At 44.9% G+C, this 26526-nt stretch overlaps 1 protein-coding gene across 1 annotated transcript in view; it reads left to right on the forward strand.

Moving 5' to 3' along the window:
• The window catches only part of LOC129855245 (ephrin type-B receptor 1-like), a 176483-nt gene that overhangs the window by 132069 nt on the left and 17888 nt on the right, over positions 1–26526 (forward strand). The window contains exons 9-12 of the mRNA XM_055922679.1: positions 662–726; positions 19695–19883; positions 20901–21148; positions 22845–23060. Of these exons, the coding sequence (XP_055778654.1) occupies positions 662–726; positions 19695–19883; positions 20901–21148; positions 22845–23060 (718 nt within the window). The remainder of the gene's footprint in view (positions 1–661; positions 727–19694; positions 19884–20900; positions 21149–22844; positions 23061–26526) is intronic.

Genomic DNA, 26526 nt, shown 5'->3' on the forward strand with positions numbered 1-26526 from the left:
AACACTGTATAGCCTCAAAACACGGTTAAAACTATCATTTTGATATCCGTCTTTGCATCCATAGGTCTGTGTATGAATATAAGAGTGGTTACAATTCTCCAGGCCCACCCATCAGCTTTTTACCAAATCAGAGACGGGATGACAACTTTGTTGTTGTTTCAATTAAGGATTTTAGCTTTAATACAGTGCAGTTATATTGTCAAATATGTCACGAACCGGCTCAAAGCCCGTAGCAAAAGGGAGACCACGTGGAGATAAGGAGTAACAAAATATATATTTATTAAATAAAGTAACTAGGTATAATATACAATGATGTGTGTAATCAGTAATCAGTAGTGTAAGTGAGTGTTTTGCATGCATTAATGTGATAATGCAGGGTGTTGAAAGATGCTAAAGCAACCAACCAAAAAAACACCAAGAAACACAACCAAATCTATGAAAGGTGTCTGCATGGAGAGAGTCTCCTCCATGAATGGGGAAGTGGTGCATTTATCCTATGACAGTGGGCCCAAGTGTTTCCCATGTAGCTGACGACCCTCCCAACTCCGCCCACCGGCATCCTAATAAGGAAACAAGAACAAAGAGAGAATACGGCAGACAGAGTGGGAGGGTCGTCACAAATATAGTTACATGACTGTCTTTTGCTGATTCTTTGCTGCAGGAAGAGAGCGTACATGAAGGAAACTATATACAGCGACAAACTTCAGCACTGCAGTACAGGCAGAGGTGAGCATACAGCTCATTCCATCCATACCACACACACACACAACACTCACCCTACTGAACCTCTCTCTCCCACCACACACTCTCCTACTAGTGACTCCACCAGACCAACTGGGCACAGATGTCAGTTCAACATGTTCTTTTTATTTACATTTGGTTAGTGTGATTTCTTCAACATACAGTGGGTTCTGAACCAGACCAGTAGTCAGGGAATAGGGGTTAAAGCATGCACATGTTTCAGCGTTTTACAGCTGAAATGATCGATATTGGATAACACTCTGCCAATCAGTGCCTACACGGCCCTGACCTTTCACAGATCAGTCTGTTGCCATGTATTCTGAATCCGGACTAATTAAGGGTGAATTTCCCCAGAGTCTTATTGCCCTGTTCAACTACTCCTCTTCTCTCGCTCTCTCTGTTGGAGCAGTACGGTGTACATTGTCATCAAGAACATTGGATCCTGTGTAGCCAACAGCCCTGTGCTTACAGTCAAATGACAGGTTATAATTAAACCATCTATTTTATATCAGGACATCCTTTTTCCTGATCAGGTATTCCTGAATCACAAAATGATTGGTTTCATTCGGCTTCCTTGTTTGTCAAGGGAGCAAGAGTAAAAACAGATGTCATGGCGATTTTGTCCTCCCTCTGACATCTCCTCTCCATCTCCCTCTTACTCTGTATTGGGAATAACAGCATTAAACTGTCAATCTGTTTCCTAGACATTCTAAGCACTCAGATCAGATGTGGAGAGTGTTTAGAAATGCATATATTATTTCTCTCCTCCATCCATAAAAAGATGGTGCCACAGAATAAAATAAAATATACAATAGTATGACCATCTGTAGAGCATCTACAGATACAAGACTATACAGATAAAGTGTGACCTATTTAACTGTTTGCTGTTTAAATAGATTCTGCACATGTGGCGTGAAAATATTTGGACTGTGTGCAGGTAGGGCTTCATATAATCAGGGGTGAAAGTAGATTTAATTTCTTACTAGCACAGGACACCCAAATGCGCGCACAAAAACATTTTATACTACAAAAATGACAGGGTAGCCTACTCTGCTGACTGACAAACAGATCAATAAAAACGATGTTGTCTAATCCATATAATTGGCCAACGAAAAGGGGAGACACAAATACAATATGATGTCCATCTAACCTGAAGGAGGAAATTATTGTCCAAAAACAAACCAAACTGGCACTGACCCAATGACAGTGTATATGCACACAAACCGGGGATATGGCCGATGTTCTCCACTGGTGCCAATAAGATAGGCTACTGTTCGCTCAATTAAGTTAAGAATTTTGATAACTAAAAGACAGATTGGAGTCTTTTCATTGTCATCTCTTTACAGCAATAGCCATTAGCTATCCAAACAGTTTTTCCCTGATTGTATTTTTAAATATAGCGATATGCCTGGCTGTGTGTCTCTGCTTTTCACTGACGTCACAACATATATTTGGTATTTGCAACTGGCACTGCCTAAATTGCGGGCCCTTCCGACTGTAGGCTATGCAATTTATAACAATACACAGCTTTTTTATATGAAGCTAATGATCATCTGTGACCAAATATCATGCTTTCTGGTGTAGCAGCCTATTTTAAATGATTTTATGTAGGCTATTTCTGTATAGACAGGAGTAAGCTAATTAAGCTATATAATTTGGCCATTTAATTAAATTTACTTTAGGGAAAGCTTAGCTTCCCATAGCCCCATGGACATGCCGGCTATGCATTTTAATGTGGCATAAACACAAACAGTCATGATATTTTTATCTGATTGTCAAACAATCATTTACCTGTGCACATTCGTCCACTAACAAATTAATTTCAGCTTCCATACCCTAACAGTGCACTGTGCACCCGCAATTTGATGAATGGAGAAAGACATCTGCTACAAAACACCTACATGTATTGTAATGACATTCTGCGGTTGTCTTTAGGCTTATACTTGTAGCCTGAATTGATGCATCCACTGTTGTCCACGTGCGCCTCGGTCTTGGCCACTCATCTCTGCCTTGTCCGAGAGTGTCTCGGCCACTCATCTCCGCCTTCACAAAATGTAAGTGTTTTCCTCAAACCACAAAGCAATAGGACCGTATACCACCAGGTTTCCAGTGAATTTGCAAATTTTGCAGCATGAACTGACATGTTGTCCAACCATTCAAAGAATCAAAGAATGAATTTAGTACTGAAAGCATAAGCTACAGCTGGCTAGCACTTCAGTGCATAAAATGTAGTGAGTAGTTGACTCAAAGAGAAAGACAATAGTTGATCAGTTTTTAACAAATTAATTTCTTCAAAAATTAAGAAGAAGCAAGAGAGAGCGAGAGCTAGCTGTGTTTTGTATTTTCTTTTCACTTTCACTTACTTAGCTAGCAAATGCAGCAAGATAGATTAGCCTACCCAAACACCGGGCTCAAAGAGAGGAATGCTATGTTAGCTGGCTGGCTATGGCTATCCAACACGGGATCTCTTCCAAGTTAAGGTAAGCTTTTGATCTTATAAATGTATTGCCACCGGGCCCGCCGGTGTAATTGCTAAACTGTCTGCTGACTGTGCACTGTACTGCGTGATTGTAGCGGGTTTACTAACACTTTAGTTCTAGTAGCTATGTTGATTATGACGTTAGCTAATATGGTGAAAATTATGTAGGCTGTGTGTAGCGGTTATGATATGAAAGTCTGGCTTGGAAAGTTTTTTTCCCTGGTCACAGACAGCTGATGTGTTATACAAGAGTGTGCAAGGCGGTATTGAATGTGTCAATGTCTGTCACCTTGATTACTCAAATTTCTCTCGACCTGTGCACCTACATTGCAAACTTTCATTCATAGGCTAGGTTGTAGCAACCTCATGATGGGTATAGGGAACATTTTTGTATCATCTAGTAGCCTAAACTTATCAATGTTATATTGAGCTGGGTGAATGGAATATGAATGACGATCATCCAATATGCTGTAATAGAAATAAGGCCATGGTCATAAATAATCGTCCTTACTCGTCTTAAACGGCACCGACCACCCCTGGTGAGCTGGTCCCCTTTTCCCCTTTTTCCCAGCGCCTGAGTAAATCCTCTAATTTGAGTGTGTGGATTCACTTAATTGTCTATTAAACCTGAGTCGCCTATTGGTTCAAAGCAATTTTGTCAGAATAAGCCCCGTTCAATTGAGAACCAAGCCCTTGATCTCTCACATACAGTAGGACACACAATAGATGGTTCCAAGTTAACTCTTCTGATTGTACTTTACTTTGAAAAGTACCATTATTATTTTATTTTGTATTGTAGAATACATGTGGAAAGAGGCAGAAATCTGACAAATCTATAGTTAACCAAGTACCTTAATTGGAAAAATTCAGATAAAGCTAAAGTTTCCAGTTTAAGTTTACTTAGTTTTTGTTGTGAGGGTGAAATGTTGGCACAAATTAAACAAGTAGGATCTTAATTTGATCACTCTTTTGTTGATGAGAATGTTCCTGAACAGCAGGAAATGCAAACTTGTAGTCTATTTAAGGTTTAAAAATACTTTTAAAGGTAGTAATTTACACCTAAACATTTTAGACATTTTATATTTGCCGAAAAGTAAAATGTATCAACCCCTACAACATTTTTCCGTTATTTATAATCCACATAATAATTCACATTTCCTGTTGCTGCAGGATTATTTTCCTGCTGTAGCAAATTAACATCCTTCATCTGTATAATTCTGTATAGTTTTTCATCTGTTAATTGCATCTCCATTTCTTCACTGCACGGACCCTTTTACGCACAGGTGTTTCTGCACAGACCCTTTTAAGTGTAAACAAACAACACGCTCTGACAAGATAAAGCATGCCTATCTGTATAATGAATATGAACTGAATAGGTTAAGATTAGGGCTGTGGCGGTCATGAAATGTTGTCAGCCGGTGATTGTCAAGCAAATAGCTGCCGTTCTCGCGGTAATTGAACGATAATTAACATAAACACATTTAGCATCTCCTGGCTTCCACTAATAGCCTACAATTCACTGATGCAGACCTTTGGAATTACATTTTTAAAAGTATAATATATCCATGTAATATAGCCTACACCATCACAATAAATCCATTATTCATTTTAGACAGGTCTAAAGAAACATGATATGAAGAAAATGTAGTCTATTTCAGAATAACAAAATAGCATACTCTGAGTGGTCCTTATATTAGGCCCTGATCTGTCTATGCCATATGGCTGTGGGCTACACTAGCTCATTTAGCAGACAAGATTTACTTATCATTTTTTATACATTCATGATGCGGCTCTAATGGTGATTTGAAAAAAGTTGCATGAAAGGCATGAGGTCTTTGTTTTTTGCGCAGGCTGTACACACTTCATCAGTCTCTCATTCACAATTTGACAAGCACTTGATAATGCCTCTAATTTCCCGGCTGCATCCCCTTTGTGTGGCCTTAATGCCCCCTAAAAAATGTTAAACCAAAATAATGTTTACAATACCATTGCTGAATTCCTCTTGATTCAACTAAACTTCCCACAATGACTTTAATCAGAACAGTATACTGAACTACTGTTGTAGTTCTCAGGTCAAAATATTTAAGCAAATTATCCCAATTCTAGTAGTAGCTGCTAGTGACTAGTTCATGTTATCGAACATGGATAAGTAGCCTAGGCTAGATCTAATAACTGTATTATATTTCACATTAATTCAGACCTTGCTGATCTGTTGTTATTGTCTTCTGTGGAATTCATAACATTGTTGGACAGGTTCAAAAACTCTTAGTTTTTTGTATGCATAGAGACAGTAGTTTCATCCTATACAGTGCATTCGGAAGTGTTAAGACCCCTTGACATTTTTCCACATTTTGATGCGTGACAGTCTTATTCTAAAATTGATTAAATAGTATTATCCCCCTCAACACTCCATCATAACATAGCGAAAACAGGTTTTTAGCAAATTTATAAAATAAAAATAACAGAAATGCCTAATTTACACACGTATTCAGACCCATTGCTATGAGACTTGAAATTGAGCTCAGGTGCATCCTGTTTCCATTTATCCTCCTGTGGTAAAATAAATTGATTGGACATGATTTGGAAAGGCACACACCTGTTAATTTAAGGTCCCACAGTTGACAGTGAATTTTAGAGCAAAAACCAAGCTATGAGGTTGAACGAATTGTTCGTAGATCTCCGAGACAGGATTGTGTCGAGGCACAGATCTGGGGAAGAGTACCAAAGCATTTCTGCAGCATTGAAAGTCCACAAAAACAGTGGCCTCCATCATTCTTAAAAGAAATGTTTTAACCCGTTATCTCCCCAATTTCGTGGTATCCAATTGGTAGTTATAGTCTTGTCTCATTGCTGCAATTTCCGTATGGACTCGGGAGAGGCGAAGGTCGAGAGCCATGCGTCCTGCGAAACACAACCCAACCAAGCCGCACTGCTTCTTGACACAATGCCCACTTAACCCGGAAGCCAGCCGCACCAATGTGTCGGAGGAAACACTGTGCACCTGGCGACTGTGTCAGCATGCATTGTGCCCGGCCCGTCACAGGTGCGCGATGGGACAAGGACATCCCTGCCGGCCAAACCCTCCCCTAACCCAGACGACGCTGGGCCAATTGGGCGCCACCCCACGGGTCTCCTGGTGGAGATCAGCTGCGACAGAGTCTGGACTGAAACCCAGAATCTCAAGTGGCACAGCTAGCACTGCGATGCAATGCCTTAGACCCCTGCGCCACTCCATCATTCTTAAATGGAAGAAGTTTGGAACCACCAAAACTCTTCCTAGAGCTGGCCGCCTGGCCAAACTGAGCAATCGGGGGAGAAGAGCATTAATCAGGGAGGTGACCAAGAACCCGATGGTCACTCTGACAGAGCTCCAGAGTTCCTCTGTGGAAATGGGAGAACCTTCCAGAAGGACAACCGTCTCTGCAGCACTCAACCAATCAGGCTTTTATTGTAAAGTGGCCAGACGGAAGCCACTCCTCAGTAAAAGGCACATGACAGCTCGCTTGGAGTTTGCCAAAAGGCAGCTAAAGGACTCTCAGACCATGAAAAACAAGATTCTCTGGTCTGATGAATGCCAAGCGTCACATCTGAAGGAAACCTGGCACCATCCCTACGGTGGAGCATGGTGGTGGCAGCATCATGCTGTGGGAATGTTTTTCAGTGACAGGGACTGGGAGACTAGTCAGGGTCAAGAGATAGATGAACAGAGCAAAGTACAGAGAGATCCTTGATGAAAACCTGCTCCAGGTTGCTCAGGACCTCAGACTAGGGTGAAGGTTTACCTTCCAACAGGACAACAACTCTAAGCACACAACCAAGACAACGCAGGAGTGGCTTTGGGACAAGTCTCTGAATGTCCTTGAGTGGCCCAGCCAGAGCCCAGATTTGAACCCGATCAAACATCTCTGGAGAGACCTGAAAATAGCTGTGCGCGACAGCCCCCATCCAACCTGACAGAGCTTGAGAGGATCTGCAGAGAAGATTGGGAGAAACTCCCCAAATATAATGTGCCACGCTTGTAGTGTCATACTCAAGAAGTCTCGAGGCTGTAATCGCTGCCAAAGGTTCTTCAACAAAGTACTGAGTAAAGAGTCTGAACACTTATGTAAATGTGATATTTCAGTTGTTGTTTTTTTATACATTTGCTAACATTTCTAAAAACTTTTTTTCACTTTGTCATTATGGGGTATTGTGTGTAGATCGATGAGGGAAAATAACAATGTTTAACGCGTGCGCTGGAAGTCGTGAAGCAAGTTCAGGGAGTGAGTACATTTAATAAAAGAAACATAATACAAAACAAGAAACACGAACAACGCACTTACAAGAAGCTGAAACAGAAACAATAACGCCTGGGGAAGGAACCAAAGGGAGTGACATATATAGGGAAGATAATCAGGGAGGTGATGGAGTCCAGGTGAGTCTGATGACTCGCAGGTGCGCGTAACGATGGTGAGAGGTTTGCACCATAATGAGCAGCCTGGTGACCTAGAGGCCGGAGAGGGAGCACACGTGACACAATGTAATCCATTTTAGAATAAGGCTGTAACAAAATGTGGAAAAAGTCAAGGGGTCCGAATACTTTCAGAATGCACTGTAGTCAAACGTCCAATCAAAAAAATGGGCCAACACAAATGTACAATATCTGAAGCTTTAACAGTACTTGTGTGTGTGTGTGCACGAGTGCAAGTGTTCAACTTCAAGAACATTGACTAGAGGGAGTAGGCCTACTTAAACATAACATTGGGATCAATGTTTAGACAAAAAGATGGCACTGCAGTGGATAGCAGCCGTTTTATTCCTGATAAATTTCGCTTGAAAACAAATTTGAGATCAGAACTTTTTTTGGTCATAGGAAATGATGCCGGAGACATTATGTACAGAAACAGCTTCTGGACATCAGAACAGTGATCACTAAACTGGATTTGGATGAAAATGTCTACTTCAACGAGTCATTATGTCACGATCGTCTTTAGGTGAAAGAGAAGACCAAGGTGCAGCGTGATATAGATACATCTTCTATTTATTTGAGAAGATGAAACGAACACGAACACTAATACAAACTAAACAAAAACAACAAACGACCGTGAAGCTACAAACGAAAGTGCAGACACAAGCTACTAACGTCAAACATAGACAATTACTCACAACCTACCTAATGTCTATGGCTGCCTTAAATATGGCTCCCAATCAGAGGAAACGATACACTCCGGCTCTGTCTCTGATTGAGAACCAATCCAGGCAACCATAGACATACATAAACACCTACACTAAACACAACCCCATGAACTCTACAAACCCCCTATACAATACAAACAACCTATACTAGACAAAAACACACACGTCACACCCTGACCTAACTAAAATAATAAAGAAAACAAAGAAAACTAAGGCCAGGGCGTGACAGTACCCACCCTCCCAAAGGTGCGGACTCCGGCCGCAAAACCTGACACAGAAGGGGAGGGTCCGGGTGGGCCTTCTTATGGCGGCGGCTTGGGTGTGGGACGTGGACCCCACTCCACCATAGTCAATACCCGCTTTGGTGGCGCCTCTGGAACGGCGACCCTTGCAGCGAGTCCCGGACTGAAGACCATCCCAGAGGGCGCCACCGGACTGAGGGGCATCTCCGGACTGAGGGGCATCTCCGGACTGAGGGGCATCTCCGGACTGAGGGGCATCTCCGGACTGAGGGGCATCTCCGGACTGGGGGGCATCTCCGGACTGGCGGGCGGCTCCTGACTGGCGGGCGGCTCCTGACTGGCGGGCGGCTCCTGACTGGCGGGCGGCTCCTGACTGGCGGGCGGCTCCTGACTGGCGGGCGGCTCCTGACTGGCGGGCGGCTCCTGGCGGCTCCTGACTGGCGGGCGGTTCTGCCGGCTCCTGACTGGCGGGCGGCTCTGGCGGCTCCTGACTGGCGGGCGGCTCCTGACTGGCGGGCGGCTCTGGCGGCTCCTGACTGGCGGGCGGCTCCTGACTGGCGGGCGGCTCTGGCGGCTCCTGACTGGCGGGCGGCTCTGGCGGCTCCTGACTGGCGGGCGGCTCTGGCGGTTCCTGACTGGCGGGCGGCTCCTGACTGGCGGGCGGCTCTGGCGGCTCCTGACTGGCGGGCGGCTCTGGCGGCTCCTGACTGGCGGGCGGCTCTGGCTGCTCCTGACTGACGGGCGGCTCTGGCTGATCCTGACTGACGGGCGGCTCTGGCGGCTCGGGACAGACGGGCGGCTCTGGCGGCTCCTGACTGGCGTGCGGCTCTGGCAGGCGGCTCTGGCGGCTCCTGACTGGCGGGCGTCTCTGGCGGGCGGCTCTGGCGGCTCCTGACTGGCGGGCGGCTCTGGCGGGCGGCTCTGGCGGCTCCTGACTGGCGGGCGGCTCCTGACTGGCGGGCGGCTCTGGCAGCTCCTGACTGGCGGGCGGCTCTGGCGGCTCCTGACTGGCGGGCGGCTCTGGCGGCCCCTGACTGGCGGACGGCTCTGGCGGCTCCTGACTGGCGGACGGCTCTGGCGGCTCCTGACTGGCGGGCGGCTATGGCGGCTCCTGACTGGCGGGCGGCTCTGGCGGCTCCTTACTGGCGGGCGGCTCTGGCGGCTCCTGACTGGCGGGCGGCTCCTGACTGGCGGGCGGCTCCTGACTGGCGGGCGGCTCCTGACTGGCGGGCGGCTCTGGCGGCTCCTGACTGGCGGGCGGCTCTGGCGGCTCCTGACTGGTGGACGGCTCTGGCGGCTCCTGACTGGCGGACGGCTCTGGCGGCTCCTGACTGGCGGGCGGCTATGGCGGCTCCTGACTGGCGGGCGGCTCTGGCGGCTCCTGACTGGCGGGCGGCTCTGGCGGCTCCTGACTGGCGGGCGGCTCTGGCGGCTCCTGACTGGCGGGCGACTCTGGCGGCTCCTGACTGGCGGGCGGCTCTGGCGGCTCCTGACTGGCGGGCGGCTCTGTCGGCTCCTGACTGGCGGACGGCTCTGGCGGCTCCTGACTGGCGGACGGCTCTGGCGGCTCCTGACTGGCGGGCGGCTCTGGCGGCTCCTGACTGGCGGGCGGCTCTGGCGGCTCCTGACTGGCGGGCGGCTCTGGCGGCTCCTGACTGACGGGCGGCTCTGGCGGCTCCTGACTGGCGGGCGGCTCCTGACTGGCGGGCGGCTCTGGCGGCTCCTGACTGGCGGGCGGCTCTGGCGGCTCCTGACTGGCGGGCGGCTCTGGCTGCTCGGGACAGACGGGCGGCTCTGACGGCTCGGGACAGACGGGCGGCTCTGACGGCTCGTGGCAGGCAGGCGGCTCAGATGGCTCTGGGCAGGCAGGCAGCTCAGATGGCTCGAGGCAGGCAGGCAGCTCAGTTAGCGCTTGGCAGACGGCAGACTCTGGCCGGCTGAGGCGCACAGTAGGCCTGGTGCGTGGTGCCGGAACTGGTGGTACTGGGCTGGAGACACGCACCACAGGGCGAGTGCGTGGAGGAGGAACAGGGCTCTGGAGACACACTGGAAGCCTGGTGCGTGGTGTTGGCACTGGTGGTACTGGGCTGGGGCGGGGAGGTGGCGCCGGATATAGCGGACCGTGCAGGCGTACTGGCTCCCTTGAGCACCGAGCCTACCCAACCTTACCTGGTTGAAAGCTCCCCGTACCCCGACCAGTGCGGGGAGGTGGAATAACCCGCACTGGGCTGTGTTGGTGAACCGGGGACACCATGCGTAAGGCTGGTGCCATGTATGCCGGCCCGAGGAGACGCACTGGAGACCAGACGCGTTGAGCCGGCTTCATGGCACCTGGCTCAATAATCAATCTAGCCAGGCCGATACGTGGAGCTGGAATGTACCGCACCAGGCTATGCACACGCACAGGAGACACCTGGAGAAATGGTCTGATGAAACAAAAATAGAACTGTTTGGCCATAATGACCATCGTCATGTTTGGAGGAAAAAGGGGGAGGCTTGCAAGCCGAAGAACACCATCCCAACCGTGAAGCACGGAGGTGCAGCATCATGTTGTGGGCGTGCTTTACTGCAGGAGGGAATGGTGCCTTTCACAAAATAGATGGCATCATGAAGGAGGAAAATGATGTGGATATATTGAAGCAACATCTCAAGACATCAGTCAGGAAGTTAAAGCTTGGTCACAAATTGGTCTTCCAAATGGACAATGACCCCAAGCACACTTCCAAAGTTGTGGCAAAATGGCTTAAGGACAACAAAGTCAAGGTATTGGAGTGGCCATCACAAAGCCTTGACCTCAATCCTATAGAAGATTTTGGGGCAGAACTGAAAAAGCGTGTGCGAGCAAGGAGGCCTACAAACCTGACTCAGTTACACCAGCTCTGTCATGTGGAATGGGCCAAAATTCACCCAGCTACTTATGGAAGGCTACCTGAAACATTTGACCCAAGTTAAACAATTTATAGGCAATGCAACCAAATACTAATTGAGTGTATGTAAACGTGTATGAAATAAATAAAAGGTGAAATAAATAATTCTCTCTACTATTATTCTGACATTTCACATTCTTAAAATAAAGTGGTGATCCTAACTGAGATTAAATGTCAGGAATTGTGAAAAATTTAGTTTAAATGTATTTGGCTAAGGTGTATGTAAACTTCCGACTTCAACTGTATATCTAAATTATGTGTATTTTTTTATTATTTTTATTATTACCAGGTTTTATTGGACTGTTGGAGCTAGAAACAAAAGCATTTCGCTGCACCTGCAAATTTGCAAAGATCAGCAAATATGTGTACGCGACCAATAAAATGTGTTTTTGCTTTGATTTGATGTCTACAAGTAATTGTTACAGCATCAGGTAAATAGCTTTGAGAGCTTTGTCCAAATACTGGTGGACACAACTAACAGAATAATGGACAATCTAACCAGAGAAGTCCAAGAACTTAAGACCAGTTTACAATTCTCCCAGGGAGAGGTGGATGTTCTGAAAGAGACTTGCAGCAAGATGACAACAAACTGTACGTCCACACAAGATGACATCAGCACTGTCTTTGAATCATCATCACAGATGACTGGAAAAACAGACTGTCTAGAGGGACAATCTAGGAGGAATAACATTGTTTTGGATGGGATATCAGAGTCTCCACATGAGACCTGGATGGAGTCTGAGGAAAAAGTGAGAAAGATTATCACTGAAAAGTGATAGATGGATCATAGGAAGATTGAGGTGGAGCGCACCCACAGGTCTGGAAAACCTGTAACCAGCCCAAGTTACAGACTCAGGCTGATAGTGGTCAAGTTCCTAAGCTTCAAGGACAAGATGGCTGTTCTGGAGAGAGCCAAGAACTTGAGAGGAACCAACATCTTCCTCAATGAGGACTTCTCAGAACCTGTGCGTCATAGGCGGAAAGAATTTATCCCAGCTATGAAAGCTGCTAGAGAGCGTGGGGACATTGCTTACATCTGCTTTGACAAGCTCATTGTCCACCCTCCCTCACAAAAGCTTGAGAAGAGTGAGCGAGCCAAGCTTCTGGGTCAGTAGCTTCAGCCCAACATCACACACATGCACACACAACAAGTGACACTCACAAGTGCCTGATTGACTGACTATTAGATTGACTGACTACTGACTGACTTTTATTTGACTTATTTATTATTTCCACATGATGTATATCTCCGATAAGCTACCCAGGAAGGGATAAGAATAGCCCGTACTAAAGTATGTACTATGTAGCCTTAGAAATAAGGCTCATGAATTCACTAACTTGCTAACATCGGATAACATTCATATACTGGCCATCTCTGAAACTCACTTAGATAATATAATGAGTAGCAATATAATGATATAACATCTCCAGAAAAGACAGGAATGCCTATGGGGGAGATGTTGCTGTACATTTTTTAGAGCCATATTCCTGTAAATCTTAGAGAGGATCTCATATCAAATGTTGTTGAAGTGGTGGGGTTGCAAGTTCACCTGCCTCATCTAACGCTTATTCTTTTGGTGTGCTGCTATAGGCCACCAAGTGCTAACAGTCAGTATTTGGATAATACTGTATGTGTGCAATGCTTGATAGTGTGTGTGATGTTAACAGAGATGTTTATTTTCTGGGTGACCTGAACATTGACTATTTAGCAACTAGCTGTCCTCTCAAGAGGAAGCTTCTAACTGTGACTAAAATCCTGTGATATGACCCAGGTTATCACTCAACCAACAAGAGTGCATACCAATAGTGTTGGATCTGTGACATCCACTTTTGATCATATCTCCAGTAATGCTTCAGTGCTTTGCTCCGAAAGCAATATCAGTTCCCATTGGCTGTAGTGACCATAACATTGTGGTAATTACAAGGAAGCCAAGGTGCCAAAGGTTGGGCCTAAAGTAATTTCTAAGAGATCATACAAAATGTTTACTCAGGACTCTTTTGTTGAAGATGTAAAAAAGGTATGTTGGTCTGATGTGTATGAGGAAGTGAATCCAGATGCAGCACTGGAAGTATTAGTCAAACTATTCATGCCAATTGTTGACAAGTATGCACCTGTTAAAAGATGAACGGTGAGAACTGTTAGAGTCCCCTGGATTGATGATGAATTTAAAAATGTTATGGTTCAAAGAAATTATGCAAAAGAGGTGGCAAACAAACCAGGCTGCTCAGCTGATTGGTTGACATACATTTTGTGTGACTAAACCTAACAGAAATAAGAAGAAACTATATTACCAAACCAACATTTATGACATCAAAAAGTGGAAAAAGACTTTGGAGTACCTTAAATGGGCAGAAAACCCAATTCATCTCCATCGTTCATTGTTGTAGTTTATAACAAAGAGGGGCAGCTCCGAACTGAGGCTCTGGACAGACGGGCGGCTCAGGACAGACGGGCGGCTCAGGCGGCTCAGGATAGACGGGCGGCTCAGGCGGCTCAGGACAGACGGGCGGCTCAGGCGGCTCAGGACAGACGGGCGGCTCAGGACAGACGGGAGACTCTGGCAGCGCTGGGCATGAGGAAGACTCTGGCAGCACTGAACAGGCGGGAGCACCTGTAGGGAGGAGACGGAGAGACAGCCTGGTGCGGGGGGCTGCCACCGGAGGGCTGGTGCGTGGAGGCGGCACCGGATAGACCGGACCGTGGAGGCGCACTGCAAGTCTCGAGCACCGAGCCTGCCCAACCCTACCTGGCTGAATGCTCCCCGTAGCCAGGCCAGTGCGGCAAGGTGGAATATCCCGCACTGGGCTGTGCTGGCGAACCGGGGACACCATGCGTAGGGCTGGTGCCATGTACCCCGGCCCGATGAGACGCACTGGAGACCAGATGCGCTGAGCCGGCTTCATGGCACCTGGCTCGATGCCCACTCTAGCCCGGCCGATACGAGGCGCTGCTATGTACCGCACCGGGCTATGCCTGCGCACCGGGGACACCGTGCGCCTCACGGCATAACACGGTGCCTGCCCGGTCCCTCTCTCTCCACGGTAAGCACGGGGAGTTGGCTCAGGTCTCCTACCTGACTTAGCCACACTCCCCGTGTTCCCCCCCAAGAAATTTTTGGGGCTGCCTCTCGGGCTTCCAACCGCGCTGCCGTGCTGCCTCCTCATACCACCGCCGCTCATCTTTCGCTGCCTCCAGCTCTGCTTTGGGGCGGCGATATTCTCCAGCCTGAGCCCAGGGTCCCTCTCCGTTCAAAATCTCCTCCCATGTCCAGGAGTCTTGAGATTTCGGCCGTTGCTGCTGCTGCTGCTGCTGCCCGTTACCACGCTGCTTGGTCCTTTGGTGGTGGGTGATTCTGTAACGTTTGTTGTTGGGAGAAATAGAGGAGGACCAAGGTGCAGCGTGGTAAGTATTCATTATCTCTTTTAATGAAAACGAATACTCGAACAAAAACAACAAAACACGAGAACGAAACGAAACAGTCCTGAACGGTGAAAATACAAAACACAGAACAGAAAATAATCACCCACGAAACACAGGTGGAAAAAGGCTACTTAAGTATGATTCTCAATCAGAGACAACTAACGACACCTGCCTCTGATTGAGAACCATACCAGGCCAAACGCAAAACACAACATAGAAAAACGAACATAGACAACCCACCCAACTCACGCCCTGACCATACTAAAACAAAGACATAACAAAAGAACTAAGATCAGAACGTGACAAACATTGAACATTTAACCATTATATTTGTGACTGACAGCCTTGCCTCAGAGCTACAAAATGACATATCATACACTGCTGTTGAGGAACAATGGGAAAGTATTTCTGCTGTGAAAGTTGATAAACTTTTAACCCAACTTTTGAGAAAATGGCCCTTGACTGTTTTTGTACACCTACTGGAGAGCTCTTCTTTGTCTACACCTATTCAGCATCGTTCGCACCCTCTTAAGACTTAGCCCCACCCATCTCTTTAAATAGCTATCCAATAGCTACCCGGACTATCTGCATTGACCCTTTTTGCATGAACTCTTTTGACTCATCATATACACTGCTGTTACTGTTTATTGTATATCTTGTTGAGCTTCAAGTTCCTCTGTGTCCACATCACAAAGGAATTAGTTGTGTTCCACACACACCAACACAGTCGTGAAGAGGGAATGACAATGCTTCTTCCCAGTCAGGAAGCTGAAAAATACTCACTACCGACACCCTGTTTTGAATCCAGGCTGTATCACAACCGGCAGTGATTGGGAGTCCCATAGGGCGGTGCACAATTCGGCCTGTGTCGTCTGGGTTTGGCTGGTGTAGGCCGTCATTGTAAATAAGAATTTGTTCTTAACTGACTTGCCTAGTTAAATAAAGGTAAAAATGTAAAAATTGAAATTGAGAGCAACAGGACCCTGAACAGCTTCTAACTCCAAGCCGTAAGATTGATAAATACACTGAACAAAAATGCAACATGCAATCATTTCAAAGATAAGAGTTACAGTTCATATGTGACTCACCACCTGGATTTGGTCTTATGTAGTTACATTTGAAATTGTCTTTTTGATATTGGATAAAAGTAGAGACTCAGAGCTACAAAATGGTATACCAAACACTGCATTTGAGGAACAATGGGAAAGTAATTCTGCTTTGAAAGTTGATCAACTTGTAAAGTCACTTTTGAGAAAATGACTTTTGACTGATTTGTTATCTAGTCAAGAGTTCTTCTTTGTCTACACCCATTCAGCATCGTTCACACCCTCTTAAGCTTTAGCCCCACCCATCTTGTTTCGCTCTCGGAGCGCACACTTGACACTCTGGCCGATGATTTGTTTGTTTACATGAAAACAGCCTAACCAGCTCTGCTGGCAACAATTTCATTATGCTTTTTTGCAGACACTTACTGACACCGGCCATATTCAACGGATGTTGTACACACATCACATAATGTTAGCTAATGAGCCAGCCAGCAACGTTAGCTAGTTAAACAACAATTAACAGTACCAACAATGCCACAGTGCTGGGAGATAAACAGCCTGGTTCAATGTTAGCTAGCTAACATTAGGCTCTAACTAGAATAGCAAACGGCTCTGGGAAATGAATAATAACGTCAGCTAGGGAGCCAGCCAGCTAACGTTAGCTAGCAAGCTAACAGTGCACTTTAGCTTAAGACATATAGCTAACTTAATCATCCAGAAAGTGGAGAGCAACACTTATGCAGCTCCAATACACAATACATAAAAAGAAAAGCTGGTTCGACAAGATTACCAACACAGACTAACGAGCTCAAATAGAAGGAAGCCCTCTATATGGCAGAACAATTTGAATTATTCTCTCGGCATGCCCAGCCCACTCATTATCTCAGCCAATCAAGGCTAGTGGGAAGGTTGCAGAATTTTTCTGTGGCTTAACCAACAAGGTTCATAATTTAACAAGTTTGTTATCAAGGCACATGAGAGTTCACATGTTCGGGAAGGCATTTTTGCCCCAATTTTTTTTTAGCGTTCAAACGGCTATCCTGTGACGTTTTGACTTGTGACATACGCCTAGTTTCCTGAATCGGGTCACATATAAGGAAATCAGTCAATTTGAAATAAATAAATTAGGCCCCAATCTATGGATTTCACATGACTGGGAATACAGATATGAATCTGATGGTCAAAGATACCTTTAAAAAATGGTAGGGACGTGGATCAGAAAACCAGTCAGTATCTGGTGTGAACACCATATATTTTTTATTTTTTAAATTGTATTTCACCTTTATTTAACCAGGTAGGCCAGTTGAGAACAAGTTCTCATTTACAACTGCGACCTGGCCAAGATAAAGCAAAGCAGTGTGACACAAACAACAACACAGAGTTACACGTGGGATAAACAAAGGTACAGTCAATAACACAATGGAAAATCTATATACAGTGTGTGCAAATGGAGTAAGGAGGTAAGGCAATAAATAGGCCATAGTAGCGAAGTAATTACAATTTAGCAAATTTACACTGGAGTGATAGATGTGCAGATGATGATGTACAAGTAGAAATACTGGTGTGCAAAAGAGCAAAAAAGTAAATAAAAACAATACGGGGATGAGGTAGGTAGTTGGATGGGCTATTTACAGATGGGCTGTGTACAGCTGCAGCGATCGCTAAGCTGCTCAGATAGCTGATGCTTAAAGTTAGTGAGGGAGATATGTCTCCAACTTCAGCAATTTTTGCAATTCGTTCCAGTCATTGGCAGCAGAGAACTAGAAGGAAAGGCGACCAAAGGAGGTGTTGGCTTTGGGAATGACCAGTGAGATATACCTGCTGGAGCGCGTGCTATGGGTGGGTGTTGTTATGGTGACCAGTGAGCTGAGATAAGGAGGAGCTTTACTGGTGAGACCTGGAACACACTGTCAATCAAGAGCATCTCAAACATGCTAAAATGGGTGATGTCTGGTGAATATGCAGGCATTAGAAGAACTGAGATATTTTCAACTTCCAGGAATTGTGAACAGATCCTTGTGACATGGGGCTATGCATTGTCATGCTAAAACAAGAAGGGATGGCGGCGGATGAATGGCACAACAATGGGCCTCAGGATCTCATCACGGTATCTCTGTGCATTCAAATTGCCATAGATAAAATGGAATTCTGTTCGTTGTCTGTAGCTTATGCCTGCCGATACCTTAACATCACTGCCACCATGGGGTGCACTCTTCACAACCTTGACATCAGCAAACTGCTCGCCCACATTACGCTGTCTGCCATCTACCCGGTACAGTTGAAACCAGGATTTATCCATGAAGAGCACACTTCAGCATGTCAGTGGCCATTGAAGGTAAGCATTTGTCCACTGAAGTCGGTTACTACGCCGAACTGCAGTCAGGTCAAGACCCTGATGAGGATGACGAGCATGCAGATGAGCTTCCTTGAAACGGTTTCTGACAGTTTGTAGACAAATTCTCCAGTTGTACAAACCCATAGTTTCATCAGATGTCCGGGTGGCTGTTCTCAAATGATTGTGTGACAAACGTGTTGTGTGATAAAACTGCACATTTTAGAGTGATGATGGATTATCTTGGCAAAGGAGAAATGCACATTAACAGGGATATTAACAAAACAGTGCACAAAACTTGACAGAAATACGTTTTTTGCGCATATGGAACATTTCTGGGATCTTTTATTTCAGCTTGTGAATAATGGGACCAAACTTTACATGTTGTGGTTATATTTTTGTTCAATATAGTTTTTCAAGTAGCTACCCAGACTATCTGCATTGACCCTTTTGCACTCTTTTGACTCATCACATATGCTGCTGCTACTGTTTATTATCTATCCTGTTGCCTAGTCACTTTACCCCTACCAATATGTACACATCCACCTCAATTACAGTACGTCATAGCCCTGCACATTGACTCAGTACTGGTACCCTGTGTATATAGGCAAGTTATTATTACTCATTGTGTATTTATTCCTCGTCTTATTATTTTTCTATAATTATTAAAAAATTTCTCTCTGCATTGCTGGGAAGGGCCAGTAAGTAAACATTTATCTGATAGTCTACAGCTGTTGTTTAGGAAGCATGTGACAAATAGGATTTGATTTTGATGTGATTTAGCTTTATGTTACAGTGACTTTTGTGTTTATGGTGAAAATGCTGTTAAAAACATTCTGATACAGATTTTGTGTTTCTTTCCCTTAAAATCTTAACATAATAAACCCATAACTCAATGCACTGCTTTTCTAATGGATTTTATATTCTATTTAGGTCCAAATTTGAGCAAAATCTAAAATTGCGATTAATCGAGATTAGCTAATGCCATTAACTAAATTAATTATTTTTAATCGTTTGACAGCCCTAATTTAGAATAATGTTTAACAGCTTTGTCATTCAATTTTTTATTTAAAAATAATCTTATTTGATTATTTTATATATTTTACATGTGATAAGGTCACATAGAGGGCCAGAGATAATTACAGACACCTGTGATAATCTTAAATAACCAATAGGGCCATACAATACTCTAAAGTGACCAACATTCTCGTAGTTTACTGGCAAACTTAGTCGCTAGTTATATACCCTCCCTTTGCAACACTACTGATGATACATTTGTTTGTTTCCCCGTGCTCATCCTAACCTCTACTCCTTCTCTGTCTCTGTTCAAGAACTCTCTCTGAGACCGGACATGTCCAGCTGTCCCTCCCCCATGGCATGCCCCACCCACTTCTCTGGCTCGCCAGCGATGAAGATCTACATCGATCCCTTCACCTACGAGGACCCCAACGAAGCCGTCCGAGAATTTGCCAAAGAGATAGACGTATCCTGTGTGAAGATTGAGGAGGTCATTGGTGCAGGTGAATGGGAAGAGAGGAAACCTAACATTCAGTAACATGGGGGAGAATCTCTCTACCTCTGCTGCAGTGAAAGCTGTGAATCTATCATTCTCTTTTCCACTTCCCCTCTACCTGTATCTGGGTGTTGGATGAAGGAATTGTCTGAGACATTTGGTCTTACCTCAGATATTCTGTTTCTGAAAACCACTCTTTCCATATGATTTGTTTTGCATTTAAAGAGAAAGAACCATTTCCACTTATTAACAGACTTGCTCTCTTTACAGAGGGCAATGTTAGCTACTATCTCAGTGAAAACTGCTAATATGTAACTAGACTCCTTTCCATTATTCTATATTTCATGCTGATTTTATATGCCAGGTTTTTTTTTTAACTTGACTTGATATATTCATGCATTCAGCAAAAGAACGATCCTAGCACTGACTGGTGTCTGACATGTTGGAACATGTCTTATGACCCTGAAACTGGGCTCTATGTTAATGGGTACCACAGGGAGCCAGAGTGTAACACTCTCTTCATCTCCGTGTTTGTCACATATACAGTGTTTATCTTTATGAGGACTTTTGATTGTACATGTGCTATATTTAAGCTATAAGGCCCAAGGGGGTGTGGTATATGGCCAATATTCCACTGCTAAGGGTTGTTCCTTTAAGCATGACACAACGTGGAGTGCCTGGACACAGCCCTTAGCCTTCGTATATCACAAACCCTGAGCTGTCTTATTGCTATTATAAACTGTTACCAATGTTAGAGCAGTAAAAATAACTGTTTTGTCATACCCGTGGTATAAGCACTGAATGCTGATTGGCTGACAGCCATGGTATATGCCATCGGTACGACAAAACAAAACACTCCGCGTTGCGTCGTACATAAGAACAGCCCTTAGCCATGGTATATTGGGCATATACCACATCTCCTCTGGCCTTATTGCTTAAGAATAAGACGTGAAATACATGATATCAGCTTGCATACTAATAGTTTGCTTTGTAATAATGTAATTTATCATGTCTTTTCCTCCAGGCGAGTTTGGAGAGGTGTATAAGGGTCGCCTGAAGCCGTCTGGGAAGAGGGAGCTGTACGTGGCCATTAAGACCCTGAAGGCGGGCTACGTGGAGAAGCAGAGAAGAGACTTCTTGTCTGAGGCCAGCATCATGGGCCAGTTTGACCACCCCAACATCATCAGACTGGAGGGCGTGGTCACCAAGAGTCGGCCAGTCATGATTATCACAGAGTTTATGGAGAATGGGGCCCTGGACTCCTTCCTGAGGGTGAGCGCTGCTTTGTTATTCTGGTTGTGTCCTAAATGTCACCCTATTCCCTTTATAGTGCACTACTATTGGGCATGGTCAAAAGCATATAGTGCACTTTATAGGGAATAGGGGCCCATTTGGAACGTATCCTCCTTTTTTACCTCCTCTGGTCAGCACACCAGCCCCGGCTACAGCTTTCAGCTCTGTTGCATCGGACTATAGAGTTGAGCTATAGGGCCACTGTTTGGTTTCATATATCAATCATATTGATTAATCAGCTAAAGCTTTTATTGGTAATTTGACAGTTTCACACTAACAGTGAAGTATGATTATTGAGATGAATTATTAAAAGGATTATGAAAATTGAGATTTAAAACTCCCTGGAGGATAAATGTATAGCAGGGAATTGAGATCTGATAAACAACCTTGGCATGAATGAGCAAAAATGTATTATATTTATCAATAACCTTCAATATTTCGTAATATAATTCATGAGATTAGCATAAATGAAATTGTTCCACCCAGAGTCCTTTGATGCAGCATAGCTAACACAGTGCCCTGATTCAAAGTGCCAGCCTGGCACAGTTTACTGTTTCTTCTTCCTCCTTGGAAACAGAAAACATGGAACACAATCAATATGTGGCCCAGTTTTCTAATTCCTCCAACCTGCTTCCTCCTCCCTTTGATCCTGGACTCATTTGAAACGGGGCTTTGAACACCCCTTTGATGTCCTCTCCCTCACCAGGCCCTCTTCCGAGCCACCGCACTTAACTCCCGTGGACATCGATTTCTGGGTTGTTTTTCCACTGGCATGCCCCTGTTGCTGGCGCAGGAAGACAACAGTTGAATGAGTGCCCTGCTTGGCGTGTTGGAGGTGCCCACTGAAGCCACAGCGTAGGGTCAGACCTGCCGTGCCTCACGGGAGGGGGTTATCCAACTTGGTAGGGGCAACTAATAAACAGCCACGCTGAGGATAAGGAGCAGAGACAGAGAGTGATCAAAGACGTGGATCCAATGCTGGGCTTAACAGACACACACACACTCCTTACATGGGCACCAAGTCAAGTGGAACACTTATTACATCAATGAATTACAATTTGGTAACATTTGTTAAAGGGCATATATGGTGCTCTTCCTCAATACTCAATAACTCTAAATATTTGCACAAGCTGCCCCACCAATAATTTTTTCCAGAAACAAATGTGCGCGGATTTTTTTAACCTAAAATGTGTACCTTTGCATTTCCAATACAATGAGGACATTTTGGAGAGATAATGGGAGTATCTGTAACGGCTGTTGGTGGAAGAAGGTGAGGACCAAAGCGCAGCGTGGTACGTGTTCATGTTTGTTTATTGACACTGAACACTAAATACAAAAATAACAAAGGGAATAACCAAAACAGTCCTGAAAGGTGAAAAACACAAAACAGAAAACAACTACCCACAAACACAGGTGGGAACAGGCTACCTAAGTATGGTTCTCAATCAGAGACAACGATTGACAGCTGCCGCTGATTGGGAACCATACCAGGCCAAACACATAGAACAAAACATAGAATGCCCACCCCAACTCACGCCCCGACCAAACCAAAATAGAGACATAAACAAGGAACTAAGGTCAGGGCGTGACTGTATCATTATCCCAAGTATCTGGCACTTTATTATGTCATTAACTCCAATGTGACATAACATCCTCTTTAACCCCTGCCCTGCAGCAAAATGACGGGCAGTTCACGGTGATCCAGCTGGTAGGGATGATGCGTGGCATCGGGGCGGGCATGAAGTACCTGGCAGAGATGAACTACGTCCACAGAGACCTGGCCGCCCGCAACATCCTGGTCAACAGCAACCTGGTGTGTAAGGTGTCTGACTTTGGCCTGTCCCGTTACCTACAGGACGACACGTCAGACCCCATCTATACCAGCTCCCTGGTGAGTACCCTCTCTGGCTGGCCTTTCTCCTCCCCGTTTGTTTGGAACACATTCTGCATTTTTTTCTTATGGTCCAGTACAAAGTGAGACATCTCTTTGTCAAGAGAGAGTTGGGTGATTCAATAGTTGACATGGCCATGGTTATGTCTTTGTGTCTGTGGTGATCATACTGCTAACTGTAAAGTTCGGTGGTGGAGGAATAATAGTCTGGAGCTGTTTTTCATGGTTCGGGCTAGGCTCCTTAGTTCCAGGGAAGGGAAATCTTAACGCTGCAGCATACAATGACATTCTAGACAATTCTGTGCTTCCAACTTTGTGGCAACAGTTTGGGGAAGGCCCTTTCCTGTTTCAGCATGACAATTCCCCCATGCACAAAGCGCGGTCCATACAGTAATGGATTGTCGAGATCAGTTTGGAAGAACTTGATTTGCCTGCACAGAGCCCTGACCTCAACCCCATCGAACAACTTTAAAGTTAATTGGAACTCCAACTGCGAGCCAAGCCTAATAGCCCAACCTCACTAATGCTCTTGTGGCTGAATGGAAGCAAGTCCCCATAGCAATGTTCCAACATCTAGTGGAAAGCCTTCCCAGAAGTGTGGAGGTTGTTATAGCAGCAAAGGGGGGGACCAACTCCATATTAATGCTCATGATTTTGGAATGAGATGTTCAATGAGGAGGTGTCCACATACTTTGTCATGTAGTGTATCAAAATATATACAGTGCATCTATGATTATTCAGCAAAATGTACTTTGATGAATTGTGATGATTTTTCTCACAATATTTAGAACTTAAAGACATGCTCTGGAACTTTTGCAACTTCTAAGTATTTTTTAAACCTCCAGCTTTGGGCTGGATGTGTCAGTGTAGTTCACACATTAATAATATATGAGCAGAATTCACCTCAATTAGCCACTAAATCCCTAGTTTGAAAGCAACGTTTTTTCTGGAAGTTGTGCTATGCCATTTTCCCCCACTAGGGCCAGGCCCCTAGCAATTTGAGTTCTAACCAATGAGCTTCAGCACATTGCCATTTGAGTGACAGCTTGCAAGATGCACACACAGCAGAGCAATGATGTGGTGCATATATCTGCATATACAGTATGTGATGTAGTACATCATTTCCGGTGTCCACTTTTGGCTTGTGAGCGCTACTTTCAGAACTACTGGCTAAAAAGTATACAAAAAGTACCGGAGAATCTCTTTAAATTCAAGAGAGAGAAACATAGTCCTATTTATTTGTATCTGTCTGTCTGTGTGCAGAGGCAGAACTTTATAATGAAATTCTCCCTGCCTCCACAACAGCTCTAATCAGAACACCTCAACCTTCTGAAAGCACACCGTATATTTTTCTCTTTCCCTTTCACAAAGTTGATAGAATTATCTCACAATGTAGAACTCCGACACTGGCATTATGAATGAAATAACAACCCATGCCTGCCGATGCAAAGACACCCTCTCTCACACATTTATAGATGATAGCAAATTATTGATTGCTGCTTGCAGGAGCGTTGTGATAGACAACCCTGCTAGTGTCATCTAAGATCTCTGCTAGGCTACACTGTCTTGCCTATAAAGATGTATTGTAGATCTAATCAGAGAGTAGTAGAATTTAATTTGTGTTTCATGAGACACTATTGAGTTGTACTCTATATTATAGATTCCCTGTTTTTAATTTCCTCGCCTAGAAAATGTTAGTGTCTGTCGGTGTGTGTATAGTTAATGGGTATGGGACTGTGTGGGTGATTATGGCAGAGAGGGAGTGTGTGTTGATCCTGTCATGGTTGGCCCAGAGGGCTGACCCTGTGGTTCTGGGTGGATGACTGAGGGAGGCTGAGGGGAGGCTGGAGGGTGATGTCTGTGCTCTGTTTGCCGCCTGCTAATTGAAACTCTCTCAGTCACTCCTGGTCTTCCCCATCCCCTGCTCCACTGTCTCTGCTCAACTCTATTTGTCGCAGGCTGACTAGCGTGAGATGAGGGCCACTCCACATTATTAAGATGCTGATGACATGGTTGTCTGATTGACCCATACACCATAGAATCTCCATCATCTGTCTAATGCTTTCCCAATTACAAGAAATGGAGGGAGATAGTGAGATGAAGTACAACCATCCCTGTACAGTTGAATCTGCTTTCTCTCCTATGAGCTGTGTTTCGTTTGGAAAACTGTACCTAACTGTACCTAACATAATTCGTTACTGTCAAATTTGAAAAAAATATAACAAATGTAAAGCTAAAGGAATAAGAAGAAGAAAATGAGCTAAGTTACTGTCTTGGAGTGAATGAAAACGGGGGAAAGTCTTATTTATATTATGTAATTAACCATGGGTATTGATACTCAATTATTGATACAAAATCGAAATACCAATGAATAATACTGTATGTCTTTTTATACAAATTGTGTACATGAGAAATTGCTGCCAATTTATTCATGACTCCACCTTTGCCATTTCATAATATTAATTACCTGTTTATTTATTGTTCTTCAAATTTCATTGCAGCCCTCCCATGTACAGTATGCAACATTTGTATTTCGATTATTTGTTAGGATGAAATTGTCATATGTAAAGGAAGGAAAGTAAAGGAAGGAAAGTAAAGGAAGGAAAGTAAAGGAAGGAAAGTCTAGAAATGAATAAAAAATAACTTAAACATAATAATTAATAACCTTTAGACGTACGAGTTACCATACCCAATCTCAGGGATGGACTCCGGTCCAACAGCACACATTTATGTTGTAGCCCAGACAAAAACAACTGATTCAACTCACTGAGGGCTTGATGATTAGTTGGCAAGTTTAATCAGGTGTGCTTGTCAAAGGCTACAATAAAAATGTGTGCTGATGGAGGGACTGGATGACTTGAGTTGGGAAACAATGCATTACATCTGAATGTATTGGTGCCTCTCAGGCCGTTCAAAATGTTGATTAAGGACCTCTTTGCTGAGGAATGTGATTGTTTTTCTTGGTGTGTTTGTAATTTTGTATATTTGCATTCTATTGTATTATGTAACTTGTGTGCAGGGCTCCCTTGTGAAAGAGCCTTTGATCACATTGATCTCAATGGGACTCCCTGTTAAAATAACATAAATGTCAGCAGGAGCTCCAGTGCTTCAGTATCTCATCATATCCCAGCTCAGCATGAGAAATGCACATGGCCAACAGGCGAGCTGTTTCCATTACAAGAGCTGAGCTGCTCCGCTGCTGTTTGAAATGGGAAACAGGGCTCTCTGGGCTGGGGTTGCCCTTTTCACCTAACGAGCTCTGTCCTGTGCATCTCAGACTGCCCTGTGCACCTCAGACTGCCCTGTGCACCTCAGACTGCCCTGTGCACCTCAGACTGCCCTGTGCACCTCAGACTGCCCTGTGCACCTCAGACTGCCCTGTGCACCTCAGACTGCCCTGTGCACCTCAGACTGCCCTGTGCACCTCAGACTGCCCTGTGCACCTCAGACTGCCCTGTGCACCTCA

The sequence above is a fragment of the Salvelinus fontinalis genome, chromosome 5 (assembly GCF_029448725.1).
Source record: "Salvelinus fontinalis isolate EN_2023a chromosome 5, ASM2944872v1, whole genome shotgun sequence".
In the NCBI taxonomy this organism is placed as follows: Eukaryota; Metazoa; Chordata; class Actinopteri; order Salmoniformes; family Salmonidae; genus Salvelinus; species Salvelinus fontinalis.